Source organism: Syngnathoides biaculeatus, chromosome 1 (assembly GCF_019802595.1).
Source record: "Syngnathoides biaculeatus isolate LvHL_M chromosome 1, ASM1980259v1, whole genome shotgun sequence".
NCBI lineage: Eukaryota > Metazoa > Chordata > Actinopteri > Syngnathiformes > Syngnathidae > Syngnathoides > Syngnathoides biaculeatus.
The window spans coordinates 15721893-15740954 of NC_084640.1; the positions used below are offsets into that span (position 1 = coordinate 15721893).

The following is a 19062-nucleotide window of genomic DNA, read 5'->3' on the forward strand; positions in this document are numbered from 1 at the left end:
GCACCCGCGTGGACGCCGACGAGGCTTCAAACAGCTTTAAAAAGCAGTCACATGACACAATTTTGGTCAGCTTTCAAAGCCCTTGCTTCGTCTGAGCCCACTGCGCATGCGCCGTCCCCAACTCTTTAAATACCCCCCAAGTCCTCTGCGGGCACAACAAAACATTCCGCCGTCCGCTGATTCGACACGACGGGGACGGTGGGGGGACAAAAACAAAAAAAGGCGGCGATTGCCACTACAAATTCAACATTTATCCAGTTCGAAAAAATGTTACGTTTTTTTCGGAATACTTCCCGATTCGACCCGGAGTCGTAAAAGGTGAAAACTCGGCGAGGGAGTCGGAGGGGGGAGACGGAAAGGGAGGAAAAACAAAGATGGCTGTGTGAGCCCGAGAGACGAGCCGACAACAACAAGCGTCCGCCGACAGGGACAGTCTCCTCGGGGCAGCCGGAGCGGAGGGCGCCGGACTTGGGACAGGCGAACCGAGCCGAGCTGTCGAGAGCGTGAGAGTCCCCCTCCCCCCCCCCACAAAAACAGCTGAGTTGTTTTTGTTCTGGCTGCCCACCCCCCCCGCCCAAACCCCGCTACCGGAGCGCCGTGCTCAGGGCTCGGTGTCAAGTAGCTAGCCGTACCGTAAGTCCTCCACCGCGGGTGACATTTTGTCTTCACCTCTGCTGTGACTTCCGGAAGCGCTTGAAAATTAGCACGACAAAAAAGATCGTTAACAGCCTCGTTTCGCGTTAGCCGACCGGCGAGCTAGCTGTCAGTTAGCCTCAAAGCTAAGCCAACCACAGGAGATAAAATAAGTGCATTTTTTTTTTTTTTTGGTGGGGGGGGGGGAGGTTACGTAGAAAGTTCTAGAGACATTTGGCCATGGAAGACAGCGACGTGATGGCCGCCCCCGGTGGCTCCTCCGCCGCCGTCGTGGCAGGGGCGGCCGAGGCGGCGGCCGTGGCCGGGGCAGGGGCCGGGCTCGGGCTCGCCGGGCAGGAGGAGTCCGGGACGCGCCCCGAGGCGGACTCGGACGAACCGCCCAAGAAGAAGACCAAAGTACCCGAGGGGGAGTCCGGCAAGCTGGAGGAGAGACTGTACTCTGTGCTCTGCTGCACCGTGTGCCTAGACTTGCCCAAGGCGTCTGTGTACCAGGTAAATGTGTCACAAACATGCCCCAACACTTCATGCCCCCCCCCCTCTTCCCCTCCTACATACCCCCCCCCCCAAAAAAAAAAGAATGCTCCCTAAAATTCAACATAGTGTCACCTTGATGCTCATTGGATTGATAAATAATGCAGCACAGGCCCGTGCAAGTGGGCACACCCTGTCCTCAGTGTCCCGCATGATCTTCAAATAACCTTCAACTCGTCACTTTCCCAACCTCGACAGCCCCCAAAATAAAAGTAGTCCAGCCCCAGACCCCCCCCCCCCCCCGAAATCCACCTCACCAATGTTGACTGTGTTAGTAAGCCCCGCACACAACACACTAGTAGTAAATACACATTTAATATGTGCAAGCACAAGCAGTGAAATAATATTAATGCTGGTGACAGTCCACAAGCCCCCCCCCCTCACAAAGTCCCCCAATCATTCACAACTACCCAAAACTAAACTGTCAAAGTAGGTTCAATCTGGTTCAAATCCAGATTTGTTGTCCCACAAAAAAAGTATGCAATATATAAAAAAAGAAATCACCAATGCAAAATATGTAATTTCTCTTTGCAGTTGAAAAGAAAAATGTGCCCATGATTCAAAGTAAATTTGTATATTATGTCATGTTGCTTCAATATTTCTGCATGAAAAATGAAGAGGCTGGATGCCAAAATGTTTTTAACTTAAAAAAAAAAAAAAAAAAGACTATTTTGTTATTTCATTCAGGTCTTAATGTTCATTTTACCAAATTTGAATTTAGTCTGATATATGCGTACACACTGTCGAATGAAATTTAATCTGGATCAAATCCAGATTGTGTCTGAAATATTTCAGACTAAAGACCAAAACTAAAAAACAAAACAAAACTATAAATGAAATCTAGATCAGTTTCGGATTGCTCATGAAATGAGATCTGTTTCATCCTAAAAAAATGAAAAACATTTGCATCCAAACTGAAAAATCCACATTGAAGAATTCAAATGTTTGTATTTTTTTTTGTTCTTTTTTTCCTGAAAAACCACAAATGTATGTTTTGAATCTAGATTGCTCACTACAAATACATAATACTACTTGCCCAAAATGTGATGACAAAAAAATTAAATCCAAAACACCATGAACACATTTATTTTTTAATTATTCTTATGAACTAAATATGTCATGTCTACACGTTGGCACAAGGGGCCGTGTTTAATCTGGATTGAATCCAAATTGCCATTTCAATATTTACTCTTGAAATACAAAAACTGCAAGTCGAGGTTGTCAAAACATAATTACAAAACATTTTTTGGGAGTTTTTCAGTGTAAAAAAAATCACATCAGATGAGAACTAAATGTTTAGTTTGTATACAAGATGTAAAGTTGAACCTATTTTTAATAATTTGGTGATTTAAAAGAAAAATAACTATTTTGGGTTGAAAAAAAACACATTTTACACAGAATGGGGAAAAAAGTGCATGTAGAGTTTTATGGTTAAAAAATACAACTAAGAAGTTAACATTTTTTTTGAGGAATAGGAATTTTTTGTTGTTGTTGTTGTTTGCAATGTCAACATTTCAAATGGTGACAGGCTTAATTATTTTTTTCTACTTTAATTGCCCTTCAAAGAAATTATCCACATTGGTCAATATTTCAGCCTTAAATCTATCCCATTTATTTCCAATTGTTTTAACAGATTTTTATTTGTTTGATGGCACGGAGAGTTTTTAAATGTAGTCTTTATTATATTTTAATTGCTATTTTAAAAGTTCAAAGGAAGCTACATTGACAGAAAATAAAATCCATTTTTTTTAATACTGAAACGGAAGTTCTAAACTATATAGACATTAAGCTACTAATTTAATTTTTATAGCAGTAAAAAAGAGGTAAAAATCTGTCCAGATGAATTTTATTGGTGCATTTTTTTCAGTTTTTTGTAATTTTGTATTTTTTTTTTTTTTTTTTTTTACAAAATGAAGAAAAAAAAATCTCGTAGAAATGCATAAAGGTGCCTGTGATCCGTTTGAAATGATTTAAGCGGAGCCTCCGTTACGTTGTGCAAATGTTCCCCAAGCGCGGACTTTTGAGCGCTTTTGGAACGTTCCCGAGCGGCACACGCGGGCCTCGCCCGGTTCCGGACGACGCCCGACTTGACGTGACTCGTGGCTTGTCGCCCGCAGTGTACCAACGGTCACCTGATGTGCGCCGGCTGCTTCATTCACCTGCTGGCCGACTCTCGCCTCAAAGAGGAGCAGGCCACGTGTCCCAACTGCAGGTACGGCGGCGGCGGCGGCGGCGGCGCCGGTTCCGGCCGGCCCTAACCCCCCGTCCTCTCGCCCTTTCCGCGCAGGTGCGAGATCAGCAAGAACCTGTGCTGTCGGAACCTGGCGGTGGAGAAGGCGGTCAGCGAGCTGCCCACCGAATGCACCTTCTGCCTCAAGCAGTTCCCCAGGTCCAGCCTGGAGCGGCACCAGAAGGACGAGTGCCAGGACAGGTGAGACCGACGGACGGGACGCCCGGCGGGGGGCCAGGACCTCGGGAGGACGGGTGAAAGGGCAGAAATTGAGAGAATGATTCGCGTGTTGACGCCACGTCACCACGGCGACAGGCCGTCGCCCCGCTGACAAAACCCGCGTTTGTGTGGCCAGGGTGACGGTGTGCAAGTACAAGCGCATCGGTTGCCCGTGGCAGGGCCCCTTCCACGAGATGCCCGCCCACGAGGGCGAGTGCTCGCACCCCACCAAGACGGGCACGGAGCTGATGGGCATCCTGGGCGAGATGGACCAGAGCCACCGCAGGGACACGCAGCTCTACAACAGCATCTTCAGCCTCCTGTGCTACGAGAAGATCGGCTTCACCGGTAAGGGCGGGGCAATCCTCCATCCTCGAACCCGTCGGACGCGCCCACTGACCCGCGGGTCTGTTCCGTCGGCGCCAGAGGTGCAGTTCCGGCCGTACCGCACCGACGACTTCATCACGCGCCTGTACTACGAGACGCCGCGCTTTACCGTCCTCAACCAGACGTGGGTCCTGAAGGCGCGCGTCAACGACTCGGAGCGCAACCCCAACTTGTCGTGCAAGCGAACGCTCTCCTTCCAGCTCATCCTCAAGAGCAAGGTGGTTGTTTGTTTTTCTGTCTTTCCTGCCAGTGTTTGCGCTGAACACGGGCGTCTCGTCTCAGGTGAACTCGGCCCTGGAGTGCTCGTTCCTGCTGCTGAAGGGCCCGTACGACGACGTGCGGATCAAGCCGGTCATCCACCACTACGCCTTCAGCAACGACGACAACGAGACGGACTACGTGCTGCTGCCCATCTGCGACTCGGTGGAGTGCAACAAACTGCTGGCCGCCAAAAACATCAACCTGCGCCTCTTCATCTTCCAGGTCCAAAAGTAAAAATACACGACACCCCCCCCCCCCCCCCCCCCCGCGGCGGCTAAGACGAGCGATCGGCAAGGCAACGGTAGACGCCACTCGACCACTGATACCTCCTATCGCGCGCGCATCCTCGACTAATCCTTTTTGGGTTTTGGGTTTTTTTGGGGTCGGACCCCCGCGCACGCGAGAGCCCAAAGTAGCACACGCGTTGACCACAGCGACTGCGCGTGCGTGTGCGTCTGTGACTCCGCCCCCGCCATTTTTATTGATAGGTAACCATTTTTTTTCCTAACAGTTAATACGTGACGTTGCTTTGAAGGCCCCTCATATTTCCTGCGTGTTTGTTTGCGTCGACTTCATGTTTAACTCGCGTCAGCAAAAGACATTTTTTCCCCACCGTACGTCATTAATAAATACTCATCAAAATAGTGTAAAAAATTAATAAATCCAAGAAAAAAGGGGCAGCATCCTCACCCGTTCAAAAGTTGCAACCGTTGTTTTTCACTTTTTTTTACTTTTATTTTTTTTCGTGCATTCGCAAAACAATTCAAAATAGTAGCTTATGAAAATATTTTAAAAGCGCATCGAGTACGTTTTTGTGGCGAAGAGACAAATAACCCGCAGAAAGTTGAAATGATTTTGGATCAAACCGTTTTTCCCGCTGCTCCTGAAAAATAGACGCGTATTCATATTTACTTTCCCCAACTATAGTGTGTTATCGTTTTTGTCTTTTTTTTGTCGGGGGGGGGGCGTTTAAAGGAATGAAATGCCAGTTGGTCAAATTTTAAACCTTTAAAAAAACAGACCATCATTTTTAGAATATTTAATGCGTTTTTTTACATTTTGTATGGCTAAAGTGAGTTTGTAATAACGACCAAGCGGCTTCTCGCCCGTCGAGGGGAAAAAAAAAATAAAAAATTAAACGCTTGCATATGAGCATGTTTTAAAAAATATTTAATGTAGACTTGTTGACTTTATTTCAGGCTAAAATAAATATTCTAAAGCATTATCAAAGCGTGATATGCATCCTCAAAATTGAAAGCATGTCACCGCCATTTTCATATTCAAATGTTTGTCAAAATAATGTTTCCAGTTAATTTAAAAAAAAAAAAAAGAAGTCTAATTAGTACATTTTGTCTGCGTGCATGAAATTAGATGATTTAAAAAAAAAATTTGATTCTTTGCTTTGTTGCACCTGATTTCTCATTTTGATATCACACATCTGGATTTAAAAATTTAAAATTTGGAAAAAAATAGTGATGTTTAAGTGATTCTATATTTATATATATATATATATATATGAGGTAGTCCCATTTATTCTTTTAAAATCCTTTTAAGAAGTTGTGGCATCTTTAGTCAATTTTGTTTATTGGATAAGCAACATTTTCAAAATAGTTCCAAAACTTTCAGAAGCCGTTTATTTCTTTTACTCGTCACAAATTTTCCTAGAAATCCTTTTTGTTTTAAAAAATGAATTAGTGTAAAGAAAGAAAAAAAAAAAAGGTATAAAAATTCTGCGGCGTAATAGTGCTTTAAAAGTATTTGAACACGAGTGAGGATGCTGGCTTTTTTCAAAATCTTTTTTTGATATTTTTTCATCACTAATTAAAAAAAAAAACTGTCGGGGTTAGAACGCGGTTCAAGAAATGCGGGGGGGGGGGGGGGAGAGTCCCCCAATGATACTGTATTGAACAACCGTTTTGTGACCTCTTTAGCGTAAGGAGGGGGCGTGGGGGGGGAGTCACACGGGGGGGGGGTCGTCCACCTGAAGGACTTTTGGACTTACTTGAACGAGCAGATGTTACATAAATGGAATCTACTGGCGAAGCAGATGGAAGATGCCCCCCTCCCTCCTGCTGACCTCTGCTGTATTTTATTTTTAGTTTTTTTTTTTTGGGGGGGGGGGAACAAAAGAAAACAAAACAAAAGCAAGAGAAGCAGCAGCTTCGTCCGTGTGGACTCTCTCATCTCACTTTGGCTGTACATGTGCCTTTTCTTCTTCTTCTTCTTCTTCTTATTAAAGTTCATCAACCTGCTCGCTGGTGTGAAAGTCACGCAGGACAACAATCGCGAGCGCGTGAATTATTGAAGATGATGCGGCGGCGTTATGAAATCCAAATTTCATTTTTAAAGCCCGGCCATTGGCTTGAAACGGGACTCGGCGCCGCTTGAAAAATGAAATTATCGCAGGGAGTTCGGGACGAAAGGCCACGTAAGTACACATCATTAAAAGGTTGATGTCGGCGTAAAAATTGAATCGTGGGCCCCTTTATGAATATTTTTGTATTTTGGGCTTTAACATTTGCGATTGTTTGTACCATGAATGAAGTCTTTGTGGCTCGTAGGGAACGATTACATATTTTTTCCTTCAGAACCTTTTCAAGCATAACTTTTTTTTATCGTCAGTATGTTTTTTTCTTGGTGGGTGGGTAATGAGAACTTTTTTGATTAATGATGTAATATATGGTATGGCTAAATTCTGCACATCATTCTTGTGCTCCTAAAACTTTCTTTTTATTGCCATCATATGGCTACTTATGAAATGTTTTGGGCTTTTTTTGTCATCCTGAACTTTTTAGGGCAATTTTTTTTAATTCCAAGCACTTTTTAATGATTAATTTTTGGGTCATGATTTTTATGTCTCTTTTTGCCATCTCTCATTCAAAAATAGCCAATTTATGACATCATAAATTCCCAGCTAGTCTTTTTATGGCATGATTAAGATACAAAATGTAGCATCGGCGCCCTCTGCTGCACGGAAAATGAGGTGGCAAGTCTATCGGCAACAGGGGGCGCTAGTGGTCCAAATTGAAATTAATGGAACTGGACAATATATATATATATATATTTTTTTTTTAAAATCATTGCTTGTAATGTAAGTGGGCTTCATGTGGTGGCGCTAAAGAACACTCAAGACACTGATGTGGATCGGTAAAACGTGAGCTCGCCACGTGCGTTTATTGAATATATTCACAGTTTTCACACAGTGCATTTTGCGGCATAAATCAATCACTATATATATATATGTAATATAAAAGTCAATTTTTTTTGCGTATAGTATAAATTATGCATTCAATACAGCAGCTTTGTGGTGAATATATCAAAATGTATCGATGTACAATTCAGCTTTGGTACGTTGCGTTCATGTGTGAGTGCTTCGTGTCAACATGCCTTAAATGTTTGTGCGCGCGCGAGAGATGCGTGTTAAGCGGTCCAGGTGGGCCCGCAGTGGGGGGGCGGGGGCGGGGCCACCACGCAGCAGTATCCCGCCTCGCCCAGTTTACCGGGTTGGTAGACGGTCACGGCACCCTGCGGAAAAATGAATTTTAATGATGAATTTCTAATCATTTATTTATTTATTGGGGGGGGGGGGGGTTGTACCTGAAGCACGCTACAGTGGTGCGGCGTCGCGGTCGCGTACGACTGCTGCTGCGGGACGCCCGCCACGGGGACGTAACCTGGCGCTGACACGGGGGGGGGCGTCAACACGCGACTTTTCTTTCCGACGTTTGCTCCGATGCGGACGAGTGCGAGCGGCAGGAAAAGAGACCGGTTCACTGTGAGACCCTCGAGACTTCATCTCTGACAGTGTAACGGCCCCCTCCCCTCCCGCCGAGCTCCGGCGTCACGGCTCGGGCGCTTACCTGCGGCGCAGCCGGGGGAGGCCACCTTCGCCGACTGTTGCGTTGAGGTAGGATAGTGGCTGTAGTAGAACGAAGGCACCTGGAGGAAGAAAAAAATAAAAAAAAAAAAAAAATTGTACTGTTGGTCAGTTAAGACTAAAGTAGGGGGTAAACTGGCAGAGGCCCCGTAGCTCAGTGGTTAGAGCGTTGGTTTGGTAAACCAAAGGTTGTGAGTTCAGATCTCACCCCCGAGGGGTTGCGTCAGGAGGGGCGTGTGGTGTTTTGAAAATTAAAAAAAAAAAAAACAACTACCAAACAAATATGAACGTTTCTGCTGCGACAAGCCGAAAGATACAGATTGTGTGTTTCTTCATTATTAACTGAAGAGATTTTTGTTTTTTTTTTTTTTCAATATCCAAATGTATTGTTTGTATGTATTGGAGTTTTACATGCGATACTTTTTAAAAATTGTATTCTTTTTTTTTTTTTTAATTTCACATTTTGTACAGCGTGATCGTTGAAATGAATTCTTAACGTAATTTCACGTCGTCCGCTACCTGCGCTGAGGGCTGGCAGAAGCCGTGGGGGTACGGCGCTTGGGGGGGGGCGGCGGGGGGCGGAGCCGCGAACCCGAAGCCTTGCGCGGCGGGGTAAAGGGGCGTGGCTTCCCCCGCCGATTGACAGCTGACGGCCACGCGGGCGAACTGCTGCGGCAGGTCTTCGACCTGCGGGAAAGATACAAATGCCAACGGGAAGTTATCGAAGCGCTAACAGGAAGTGAAGGTCTACCCACTAACTGCTTCCTTCTAACGCCGACGTTAGGTACAGATAGACGGGGAAATTCTGTTAACGTTAGCCACTAACAGGAAGTTCACGTTAGCGCACTGGCAGGAAGCAAACTTCGGCGCGCCGGCTTCCTGTTAGCGGGCCGCAATACGTACAGCGGGGAACGGCTGCGGGGGGGTCACCGGCAGCATCTGCGGGGCCGCGTACACCACGGACGAGTACACCTGGGACACGAGATGAGCATGTCCATCATATTTCATCCAAGCGGTTGGTAGCAAAAGTCTACACACCCCTTTCCGAATGCCAGACCTGGAACCTGTACAAGTCTTGTCGGTTAATTTTTTACATCTCATTTTTTTTTTTTTCCCAAAATAATAACTTGGCATTCCAACAGCGGTGTGTTGACTTTTTATAGCCCCAGTTATGTGCACTAGTACAAGCGTGCGGGCTACCTGCTGCGCCGGCGCTTCCTGCACCTGGCTCCTGATTGGCTGCTGGGCGCAGGGCGGGTTGTACACCACGGGACTCCCGTCGGGGTTCAGGAAAGGCTGCCCTGAAAAAAACGTCGGCCATTTTGGGGTTCAAACCACTGCCCTTGCGCGCTACTAGCCTGATGCGTGCATCTGCGCGCGCCGACCGGTGTGCGGGTTGACCAGGATGCTTCCCGGCGGGATGCCGTTCTCCAGGACGTGGGCGGGCTCGGCCGAGGCGGGGGGCTCGCAGGGGAGCCTGAAGAGTGAGACGGAGCCTGATGGAGGGAAAAGGAAAGCGTGATTGTCGGGTGGAAAAAGGTGAAAAAAAAACGCTCAGGTTCGAGTCCTGACGTTTTGGTCGGAGAAGCCGAGGCGACCCGGACCGGTTGCGAGAACCCTACTCTGAAACCCGAACCCCGTTTTGAAACCCTTAGCCGGGATAGGCTCAGGGACTCCCGCGAACCTTGTGAGGATAAGCGGTGGTTTGGACAAGGGACCTGGACGTGCTTTTCTTTTGTAATTATCAGCTCCCAAAAAACTGGCGAGAATAAACGAACACCCAAATGTCATATTTTTTTTTTTTTTTTGTGGCTGCAAAGACGAGCGTCGGCGTGAAAACGCGCAGCTGCACTTTTTCCCTGCTAACGAGCCCGCGGCAGATGTGATTAGCGCGCGGCACCGTCGACGCCTCCGACTTGTCAGTCCGCGAACGCTCGCACCTGCTGCGCCGCGGGGCTCCCGGTCGGGATCGGCGGCCCGCGGGGGGCGGGGCTCGGCGGTCCGCCGGTACGCGGACGAGTCCGAGTCGGTGCTGCTCCACGGCCGGGGCTCGTTGCCGTAGCGACAGTCTGTCTCGGTGCTGCTGTGCCGGCTGCTGCCCGTCCAGCTGGACCCCGAGCTGTCGCGGCTCCCCCTTCGGGCGACAAGATGGACGGCGGCTCCTCGTGAGCGTGTGTGCAAATGTGCCGAGACGTTAAATACAACTCGAGTCCACTAAAAAAAAAAAAATGTACTGTCACGTATTTGCGGCAATTTTCTGTAAATTAGCACGCAGGTTAGAAACCAGCAAAGTTTTAAAAAATTCACAAAAACAAAAATATCTTTGTAAGTGAGCAAAGTTTGTGGAATTTTCCGTGGGCTCCGACACCATTTTACATGCTCCCAGCAGGGAGTCGAGTCGAGTCGCAGTCGTTTTTTTTTTTTTTTTTTTTTTTCTCTTTTAATAACGCGTCAGCGGCGAGCGTGTCCTTAATTGCCGACTGCGCGCTGCCTGTCGCGCGTGTGCGCTGGATGCAAATGAAGATGACGAAGGCGCTACCTGAAGAGCTGCCTCCTCCTCTGGGTTTCGGCGTACGGGTTGCACTCCTCGGCGGGCCTGCGAGCGCGACAACGCCGTTAACGTTAAAGAGGCCATTGTCGCCCGAATGAGCTGAACGAGGACGGGGCGATTGGGGGGGGCCTCACCTGCCCTCAACGTGGCCGCCCTCCCGTGTGCAGAGAGGCTGCTTTAAAGACAAAACAAAAAAAAAAACAAAAAAAAAAATGATTCCAGAGCGTTTGCTTTTTGCGTCGGGCTCGCGGCTCTCACCTCCTGGCCGAAAATCCTCTCGCGCGCTCTTTGATACTCGTCCTCTCGCTCCTCCATCGACTTGTTTTGCCTGTCGCGACAAGCGGAGCGCCGTGTCTGAAGTGGGGGGGAAAAAAAAAAAGGAAAGACGGACGTTCAGAGGAGTGACGGCGAAGGAATGGTGACAATTTCACTTCTTTTCTCCCAAAATTATTACACCCGCCCTCACAAAAGAGCAGATTTTCAAGCATGTATTTTTTTTTTTTTTTTTTTTTACAGTTCACCAGCCAGTCAAAATTTTGACTTGCACGCCTTTAGTGTAGTACCGCGCTGTGCCACATCATGCCAGGCAGCACTGAGCTCGAGTGGAAGACGTGCAGTGTAGTAACGAGCAAGAAGAAGAGGCAGAGCCTCGTAATCCTTCTTGCAGATTGCAAACCAGAGCCTGCTGAAAAGAGAAATTTGAAAATAATTGACGCCCTTGGAGCACCGGGTGGCAAAAAAATGTGAGGAATTGCCTTAAAATAAAAAGCAAACAAGTTTCCAACTGCGACGAAAAAATGTTGAAGCACGGAAATGTGAAAATTGTTGCGTGCTCTGTTTGCTATGCGTCGTGCTATGCATTGTTGCTAATGTCCATTAGCCTGTCAATGATGTTAGCTTGAAGCTAGCATACCTTTATTCGCCGGAAATATCCGGTTTGAAGCAACGTTTTGCTGTCCGGCTCTTAAAGTGAACAACTGTGAGTGACAAATACAGTGAAGCTCTTGAACATCCCCGTTTTCAAACAAATCTGTTTTCGAATGAAAATTTCCAGATTTTTTTTTTTGCTCTTGTTTTCGAACAAAAATTGGTACTCGACGGTCCCCGCAAAACCCAGAAATAACATAACGCGCACGCCCAGACCAGCTGACCTACGATGGACTTCATTGTGAATTCCCACGCCGCCCAAAAATTAAATAATGCGCGCGGTGCAAGCAGCTGAGCCACCCACAACGCGTTTTGTTATTGTCAATTCGAACACCCCCGAAAAAACCCCCCTGGAAATGACACTTTTGTTATGGCGCATAATGCAGCCTCTGTTGTTTTTCTTCTTATGGATGAGGAGTGTATTAGCCCCCAGTCACGGTCCAAAAAGGCAAGTTGCTTGTTTAAAGATATTCTGCACTTTTGTTAATTAAAAAAAAAAAAAAGAATTTACAACGCTCCCGGCCTAGCTTACTCGACAACAAAAGCATACATTTTTAGCAAAAAATAAATATATTTCAGAAATTGTTTTATTATATAAAGTATTTAAACTATACATGTATTTCTACTATGCAGCTTATTATCAGGAAAAGCCCCCAAAAATGATTTAAAAAGCAAAATTTTTTTAGGCTTGGAAGTCATTATTTCTTTTTCCATTCATTGTAATAGGAAACGTCGATTCGGTTTTCGAACAAATCACTTCTCGAATTGTGGCGGAGAACCGAGGCGTCGCCGTAAACAAAATGAGTCACCTGTTCGTCGGCGCCGCGGTCGCACTTCAAAATCGTCTTCCAGTGTTGGACCTCCGAGGCCTTGTCCTCCTGAATCCGATCCAGGAAACGCTGCTCGGGTCTGGCGGACACGAACGACAACCGTGAGCGCCTCGATTGCGCGACGCAGATGAAAATCTGCCGGCTCACATGCGGGTGCTGCTGGTGCGGTTGATGATGACCGACTTCCCCGTCTGGTCCACGTTGTGCTCCATGCCGAAGAAGGCGGCCACGCGGTGCACCAGCATGCGGTGGTACGACGACATGTGCGGGAACTTCTTGAAGGCGCTGGAGGACCAAACAGAAGATGAGGAGGAGGAGGAGGAAGGGGGAAGAACCAAGAGCCAAAAAAAAAAAAAAAAAAAAAAAAAAAATCAAGAATCAACTCGTCCATACACACAAAGTTGAAAGACGTTGCGGACGATCGCGTCTCCAATCTTTTTTTTTTTTTTTTTTTAAATAGAATAACGCACGAGGACGAGGTCGAGGACGAGCTCTCCGCTCTCCTTCCCGCTCGCTCGTACCTGTCCCCCGTGATGAAGGCGATCATGTCCTGCTCCAGTTTCAGCATCATCATGCGGTCTCGGGGGTTGCTGTTCAGCGTGTCCACGATGAAGCGCTGGAGGTCCACGCCCGTCGAGTCGCGGTACGACGCGCCGTCGCCGCCGCTCTCTACGCGACGCGGAGTGGACACAAAATGCACTTAAGGAGGCGGCGAGAAAGGATGGATGGATGGATGGAAACGAGGGCGGCAGGAAAGAATAAAAGAACTTGAAAGATCAGACCCAAAAAAAAAAAAAATGCTAGCTTAATGCTAACACCCAATGGAAAACACCATAGACGTGCTCGTGAACCCAGCATCGTAACGTCGCCCACCTTCGGAAAGCGCGCTCGCCTTCTCCGCCGCCGCCTCCTCCTCCTGACAGGAAGCGTCCGGCGGCGTCTGGGGAACAGGAAGTGGCCATGAAGAAAAGGCAGAAGAGAGGACGACGAGGCCGAGCGGGCGCTACCTGAACGTCTTCTTCTTCCTCGGCGTATTCGTCGTCGCACACGGCCGCGCTGCGCACGAGCTTCCCTTTGGCCTGCGGCGAGCGGGACAAATGAGCGGCGTTCTGACCGATTCCTGCTGGGATCGTTTTTGCTTACCTTGCTTCTTTTCTGCATCGTCGCCACCTGGTGACAAAAACAATACACGACGTTAGTCGTTCCGAGCGTGCGCGGCGCCGTTCTTGCGCTTTTGCGCTAATGGGCAAAGACGGCATTTTCTGGGCTCTTTTCCCTCTTTTGGCCATTCCGGATAGAAAGCGCGACACGGAACTAGTCGGAACAATTTGAACCCGGAAGAGAGCCGACGTCAATGTGATCGCGAACGACAGTTTAACTCCCGTCTTGCTGTGTCGGAAGCATTTTGCATCTCACAACAGATTCTGGGCTCATCTAACAAGCCGACTGCAACGTGTCGTGTGTGGGAACGTGAAATCCAGCTTGGACGGGTTCTGCTAAATCATACAATCGCTCTGGACGCGACTGCGGGAAAAAGAAGCGATGAAGTCGCTGCGCCTCTTTGGCACAGTGACAGACCAGATGTGGAAAAAGATCATTCGACCACGCCGGCGTTTTGAGTCGCGTACGAAACGCGACAATTGCTTCCGACGCCAGAGGGCGGGAGAAGTGACCCGCCGGGCGTCGGAAAGCTCCCGCGTCCTCGTCCTCCGCACCGGGAAAATTACCGGGACGAGTTCTTTGTCAAACGGACCAGTGGTGCGATTTCGGCTGTCGGCTCACCTGATGGGCGTCCTCGCAGGGGTTCGGCGTCGGGCCGCCGCCGATGTCACGTGACGTCACGCGGCGGGCGTGGTCTGTCTGGACTTCTGCCGGGTCCATCGTACGTCTGCAACGCGCGCACGCACGTTCTTCACACGCGCTCCGTCGGTAAGTGTGTGTGTGCGTGCGTGCGTCGGGCCACCTATGCTGAGTGCAAAGGCTCGCAGGTGACTGATGAGGTCCGATATCCCATGATCCCACGGGGCAGCCGCCAGAAACGCAATTATCCTCCTCTTCCTCTGCTTTGCTCGCGTTAGTGCGGGAGGGAATTGGACCCAAAAAAATAAATTAAAAAAAGGCTGCAAGAAAGGGAAAAAAAAAAAAAAAAAAACAACTGTTATTGGTCGCTCACGCGCACGCGGACGGTCCGATCCGATCCGATCCGACAGCTGCCGCAGCAGAAAGACTCGAAATGTGGCGATGACGTCGAGTTGAGAGCTGAGGAGCGCCGGCGTCAGTCGGCGTGCGCCTCCGTCGTCGCTTTGCGAAGGCCCTCCCGGCCCGACAGCTAATTTGCCTCTTAAAACCGATGACAGTAAGTGTGCGCGTTCGCCGTTTGTGTATTTACGTGTCTCGACACGTCCCGAAGCTTTTCTTAGAAGCGGCAGCTGCGCCGAGCATCATCCGATCCGCGCAAGATATTCCCGGAATACCGGAGCGGCGGCGACGCCGGCGGGAAGGGGGGGGGGCGCGAAACGCGAAAAAATTTGCGCGTGCGCGAGAGGAAATGGCTCCCGCCCGCCCCCCCGCGGGGGGACGTTTTATCCCGGTAACACCTGAGACGACGGAGTAATGAGCTCCGAGGACGGCGGGTCCCAAAACGTGGAGGCGGGAGATGAAAAAGAAGGAAGAGAAGAAGAAAAAGAACGTTTACTGGCACCCGGTGGTGTGCGGACGAGGTTTTGGGGGCGGGGGCTTCAGGGCACCAACATCTGTCCCCAGGTAAACCTTGTTAATAACCCCCCCAAAAACTTCCACCTGCCGAGTTTTCGGAACGTCGGGGTACAGCTTTTCTCCGGGTAGCACGCAGACTGGATTTGAACCCAGAACCTCAAACTTGCCACGCAGACATGCTAATGGCGCGCTGCCATTTCGCACCATGAATTTACAGTGGCCCCCGGAGGGTGCTACAAAATGGCTACCAGGGGGGAACTCTGGAAACGTGGAGAATGGTGATTTTTTCTCTCTTTTTTTTTTTTTTTTGGGGGGGGGGGTCAAAAAAGGCGTGGGACTACAAGGAAGATTGCTGGGGGGGGGGGTTAAAAGAGGAGGGGGAGGTCCGTCATTAGCACGTGATTGATGGCGGGCAGGAGGCGAGAAGTGCGCAGCGACGTCAACATCATCATCATCATCATCATCATGATGGTCCATCTGGCGCCTCAGTGGCTTCCACGAGCCACTTCAGGCGGCCCTCATACGACAACGATAGAAACACTCGCAGGGTTGATTTCTGTTGTGCGGGGCGGCAGCCGTCGTTAACAATTAGCGAGAGTACAAAAAAATAAAAATAAATTCCTTGTGTCATATGATGGTAGACTGCATGTAACTGAGTCCATTGCACATTTTTGGGACCGGACGATTTCCGGTCAACGTGTTGATTTCTATTGTGCAAAGGTGCCTGTTGTCACGATTAAATGCAGAGAAAATCCAGCGAATTATAGGACTGTACAGTACTTAGCTCACGTGCATGCGATCAAGCACAATGTGAATTATTTTTGACTGGACTTTTTCTAGCGTTTGTGTTGATTTCGATTGTTCAAGGGAGCAAATATTAACTTAACTCGCGACAGCACACAACACAGTCATATATGGCATGTAAGCATGTGACCAAAAACCTCAAATATATTTTTGGGGGGGACTAATCAGGTTTACTTCAATTGTGCAACTGTCTTTAATGTACAATTAACAATGTATCACGTTATGAAAGCCACTGGAGCACAAGCCTTCGACTGAATGTATTTTGGGCAATTCGGGCAGCGTGTCCAACGTCCAGTCGTCTTGATTTCTATTGAGCAAAGTTGGCGCTTATCGTTTAGAACTGGCTTGAATAACACATTTATTTGTAAAAGTTCATCGTTCCTTGAATTGTAGAGCACTTTTCCATTGACCGGTTTCGCGAAGTAGCGTCACTCGCCGAACGGACTCAAGAACGCTTCCAAATCCCCAGTGCGATGACGCCCTAATAATGATTATGGTTATTTCCACGCTTGACTTCGATAAACATTCACACATTTGAGGTGGACGTTAAAGGCAAAGTAAGTGAGACGCGGCTTCCATTGTTGCGCCGGGTGCACCTGCGCAGCCACGGCGGCTTTTGCGGCTGCGACATCTGCGTCAACCCCCCCCCCCCCCAAAAAAAAAAAGTCAGCGTGGCGGGGGGGGAACCTGCCCGCATCTTATCGTTCCCATCATCTTCAAACAAAAAAAAAAGATGACATACATTTTCTCGGCGTCTTCACAGAGCCACTTGCGGGTGTCAAAGTTTCCAAAACAGGTGGCACGAGTGGACACGACACAAACGTCGAAGAAAAAAAAGAAAAAAAAAAAAGACAACGAAGAAGAAAAAGAAAACCGAAGAAGAAAACGAAAACCGAAGAAGAAAAAGACCGGCGACGCAAAGCTCCGCGAACGCCCGACGGTGTGTCGCATTACTGTTGACCCGGGACACGCTCGACGACGCCGGGGCTATTTTTACCCGCAGGCGGGGGTGGGGGGCTTCGCCCGGCTGTCATACGAACTCAAAATACATAAAACATCTCAAATAAATCAAGCCTATAGTCGGGAACAAAACGTCAAATGTTGTTATTTTTCCCAGCGGAAGAAAAAAAAAACAAAACCGATCAGTCGACAAGCACGTGTGCCCCCCCCCCCCGCCTAAATGTACCCACTTCGACTCGAATAATGACGTGTTGATGAGCCCTCAAACCCACGAACGCGAGCGGACGTGTCGGCGGCGGTTCTTACCGGGCCGTAAGCCGGAGTGCAGCTCCTCTCCGCCGGGGCTCGAGCTGTCGAGTGAGGCGGCGCGCTGCTCCTCCTCCGCTTTAGCTCCACTCTCGTGGGGGTGGGAGGGGGGTAATAAGGGGGGTGGGGGGGGTGGTGGTTCGGGCTCGGAGCCCTGACTGACGCCCCCCCCCCCCGCGACTCACCTGGCCCCCGCTTTCCCGTCAGCGCACGTTCAACACACGCGAGCCTCCGCAGTGCCGAGCACGGGTTGAAAAATGCCGAGAGGCGCCTCGACCGAATCCGCCGCTGAAACGCATCGCCGCCATCGTTGCGCAGATGCGAGGCTACCGGAAGTCACGTGACGTGACGTGGGGTGCAACAAGCGGGACGGGGAAGCCAACTTCCGCGTCGGTCGGTCCGAAAGATGCCCGTCAACATCACAGCATCAACACGGTAAAGGATCCAAATACAAACCCCGAGGCGAAACATCATCTTTCGGCATTGACAAAATGAGAAAAACGTATAAAAGTCGCATTTCGGTAGCGTGAATGAGCAAATCCCGCTATTCGCACACTAGCTAGGTCGACGCTAACGATATTCTAGCCGTGTTTACAAAATGTCGGAATCTCGCAATCGCGTGAACGACCGCGTCTCGGCATTGGCGCGTTTTCTCGTCTCGTAAGATGCAATCGCGGCATTGGCGCCAACCGATGTCTCTCGGCATTGGCGCGGGAAGAAAAACACCAACGTAAAAACATAAATGATCGTCTCGCAGCATTCCCACATCAATCTTTTTCTGTATGTCGGCTAAGTTGACGGTAATATGCTTTGATTTTCGTCGGCTTTTCAATTGAATTGTTGGCAATGCGCTAAAGAGACGAGATCAAAGGCCGCAGGGCTTATTTTGGGGGGGGGGGCACAAACAGCTGTTGCCCTCAGTATGGCAAGCACGCGGGCGCAGAGGAGACCGGCCGCCGGTGCCAATGGTCGCCGTGCGCTGCGCTCCGGTTACATAAACAGGCGGCATTCCGCTAGCTGTTAGCGAGCGAACAGCTGAGCCGAGATTTGTCAGCGTGCGTCACCGGCCCTTCTTGCGTCACTTCCCCCCTGGCGCGGGCTCACTTACGGCTAACGCCGTCAAGGAAGGGCGCCCAACTTCCCGTCAGTGGCTGCGCCAAACAAGCAAAAGGCCAGTTAGCGAAAGCTCGCGCGCGTGTTAAAATCCACCATCCAAACCGCCCACCAAGTAGGAAAAGCTAATTTGGTGGTTGTGCAGATGCTAATGTTGCAAATTAGCTTGCATTATGTAAGAGGTGCTACGTTTACGGTTTATGCTAACCTAATTAATAGCTACGGCGATGCCAAATGTTCTACCTTGTTCGACATTGCTTGGCTAGTTACGCTAAGCTAACCGAGGCTCATCTACGTAGATGCTACATTGACTTTTTGGACAATGTTAGGCAAGTTAAAATGAGCATTTTCTACAATTTATTTATGAACTGTATATACTTGCCAAACTTAGACGACCAGTTTGCTAAGAAAATGCTACGTGTTCTACTCTTCATTAGCGACTAAAACAATGCTAGTGTAATTACTTAAGCTCATAAGGTTGCTATAACAATGTTAATTTTTCAATTCATGCTAAACTGTATCCACAATATTTTCTTCTTTTTTGGACAAAGCTATGAAAGTTTTCCCTTTGCGAAGCTAAGCTAATTTTGCTGCTGTTAAGTGTTCAAATGCATTGCAGTGTGTGGGTGTAAACATAATTAATAACCAGTCATCATCCGTTGGGTTCCAATTATTTGCGTGTGTGTGTGTGTGTGTG

The 19062-nt window shown here is 48.7% G+C and overlaps 2 protein-coding genes across 4 annotated transcripts; one reads left to right on the forward strand and one right to left on the reverse strand.

Annotated features, from left to right (window-relative positions):
• The first annotated feature begins 119 nt into the window (after positions 1-119).
• zftraf1 (zinc finger TRAF-type containing 1) lies at positions 120-4535 on the forward strand. The gene is made up of 6 exons (XM_061822581.1): positions 120-1146; positions 3303-3397; positions 3473-3616; positions 3771-3982; positions 4061-4239; positions 4304-4535. The coding sequence occupies exons 1-6, from the start codon at positions 874-876 to the stop codon at positions 4514-4516; spliced, it is 1116 nt and encodes a 371-aa protein (XP_061678565.1). The 5' UTR covers positions 120-873; the 3' UTR covers positions 4517-4535.
• A 4-nt stretch (positions 4536-4539) lies between these two features.
• Positions 4540-17601, reverse strand: arpp21 (cAMP-regulated phosphoprotein, 21). Of its 3 annotated transcripts, none has more exons than XM_061822487.1 (20): positions 17253-17601; positions 14431-14587; positions 14250-14355; positions 13611-13637; positions 13475-13546; positions 13341-13407; positions 12989-13136; positions 12615-12752; positions 12447-12546; positions 10969-11064; positions 10845-10882; positions 10699-10755; positions 10100-10293; positions 9545-9655; positions 9360-9460; positions 9063-9131; positions 8679-8846; positions 8143-8221; positions 7880-7962; positions 4540-7807 (listed from the first exon to the last, which is right to left on the reverse strand). In XM_061822487.1, the coding sequence occupies exons 3-20, from the start codon at positions 14346-14348 to the stop codon at positions 7703-7705; spliced, it is 1752 nt and encodes a 583-aa protein (XP_061678471.1). In that variant the 5' UTR covers positions 14349-14355; positions 14431-14587; positions 17253-17601; the 3' UTR covers positions 4540-7702. The 3 variants fall into 3 exon arrangements, with proteins under 3 accessions (XP_061678471.1, XP_061678454.1, XP_061678462.1); XM_061822470.1 differs by having other exon boundaries at positions 10845-10885; positions 17253-17600; XM_061822478.1 differs by lacking the exon at positions 17253-17601 and adding an exon at positions 16729-16822 and having other exon boundaries at positions 10845-10885.
• Between the last annotated feature and the right edge of the window lie 1461 nt (positions 17602-19062).

Coding starts and splice junctions, on each gene's coding strand:
- arpp21 (XM_061822470.1), bottom strand. CDS start 14,348: ATGGACCCGGCAGAAGTCCAGACAGACCACGCCCGCCGCGTGACGTCA. Junction 9,656..10,099: donor GGAGCCCCGCGGCGCAGCAG/GTGCGAGCGTTC, acceptor TCCCTCCATCAG/GCTCCGTCTCACTCTTCAGG. Junction 7,963..8,142: donor CTCCCCCGGCTGCGCCGCAG/GTAAGCGCCCGA, acceptor CCCCCGTGTCAG/CGCCAGGTTACGTCCCCGTG.
- zftraf1 (XM_061822581.1), top strand. CDS start 874: ATGGAAGACAGCGACGTGATGGCCGCCCCCGGTGGCTCCTCCGCCGCC. Junction 3,617..3,770: donor AAGGACGAGTGCCAGGACAG/GTGAGACCGACG, acceptor TTGTGTGGCCAG/GGTGACGGTGTGCAAGTACA. Junction 3,983..4,060: donor CGAGAAGATCGGCTTCACCG/GTAAGGGCGGGG, acceptor CGTCGGCGCCAG/AGGTGCAGTTCCGGCCGTAC.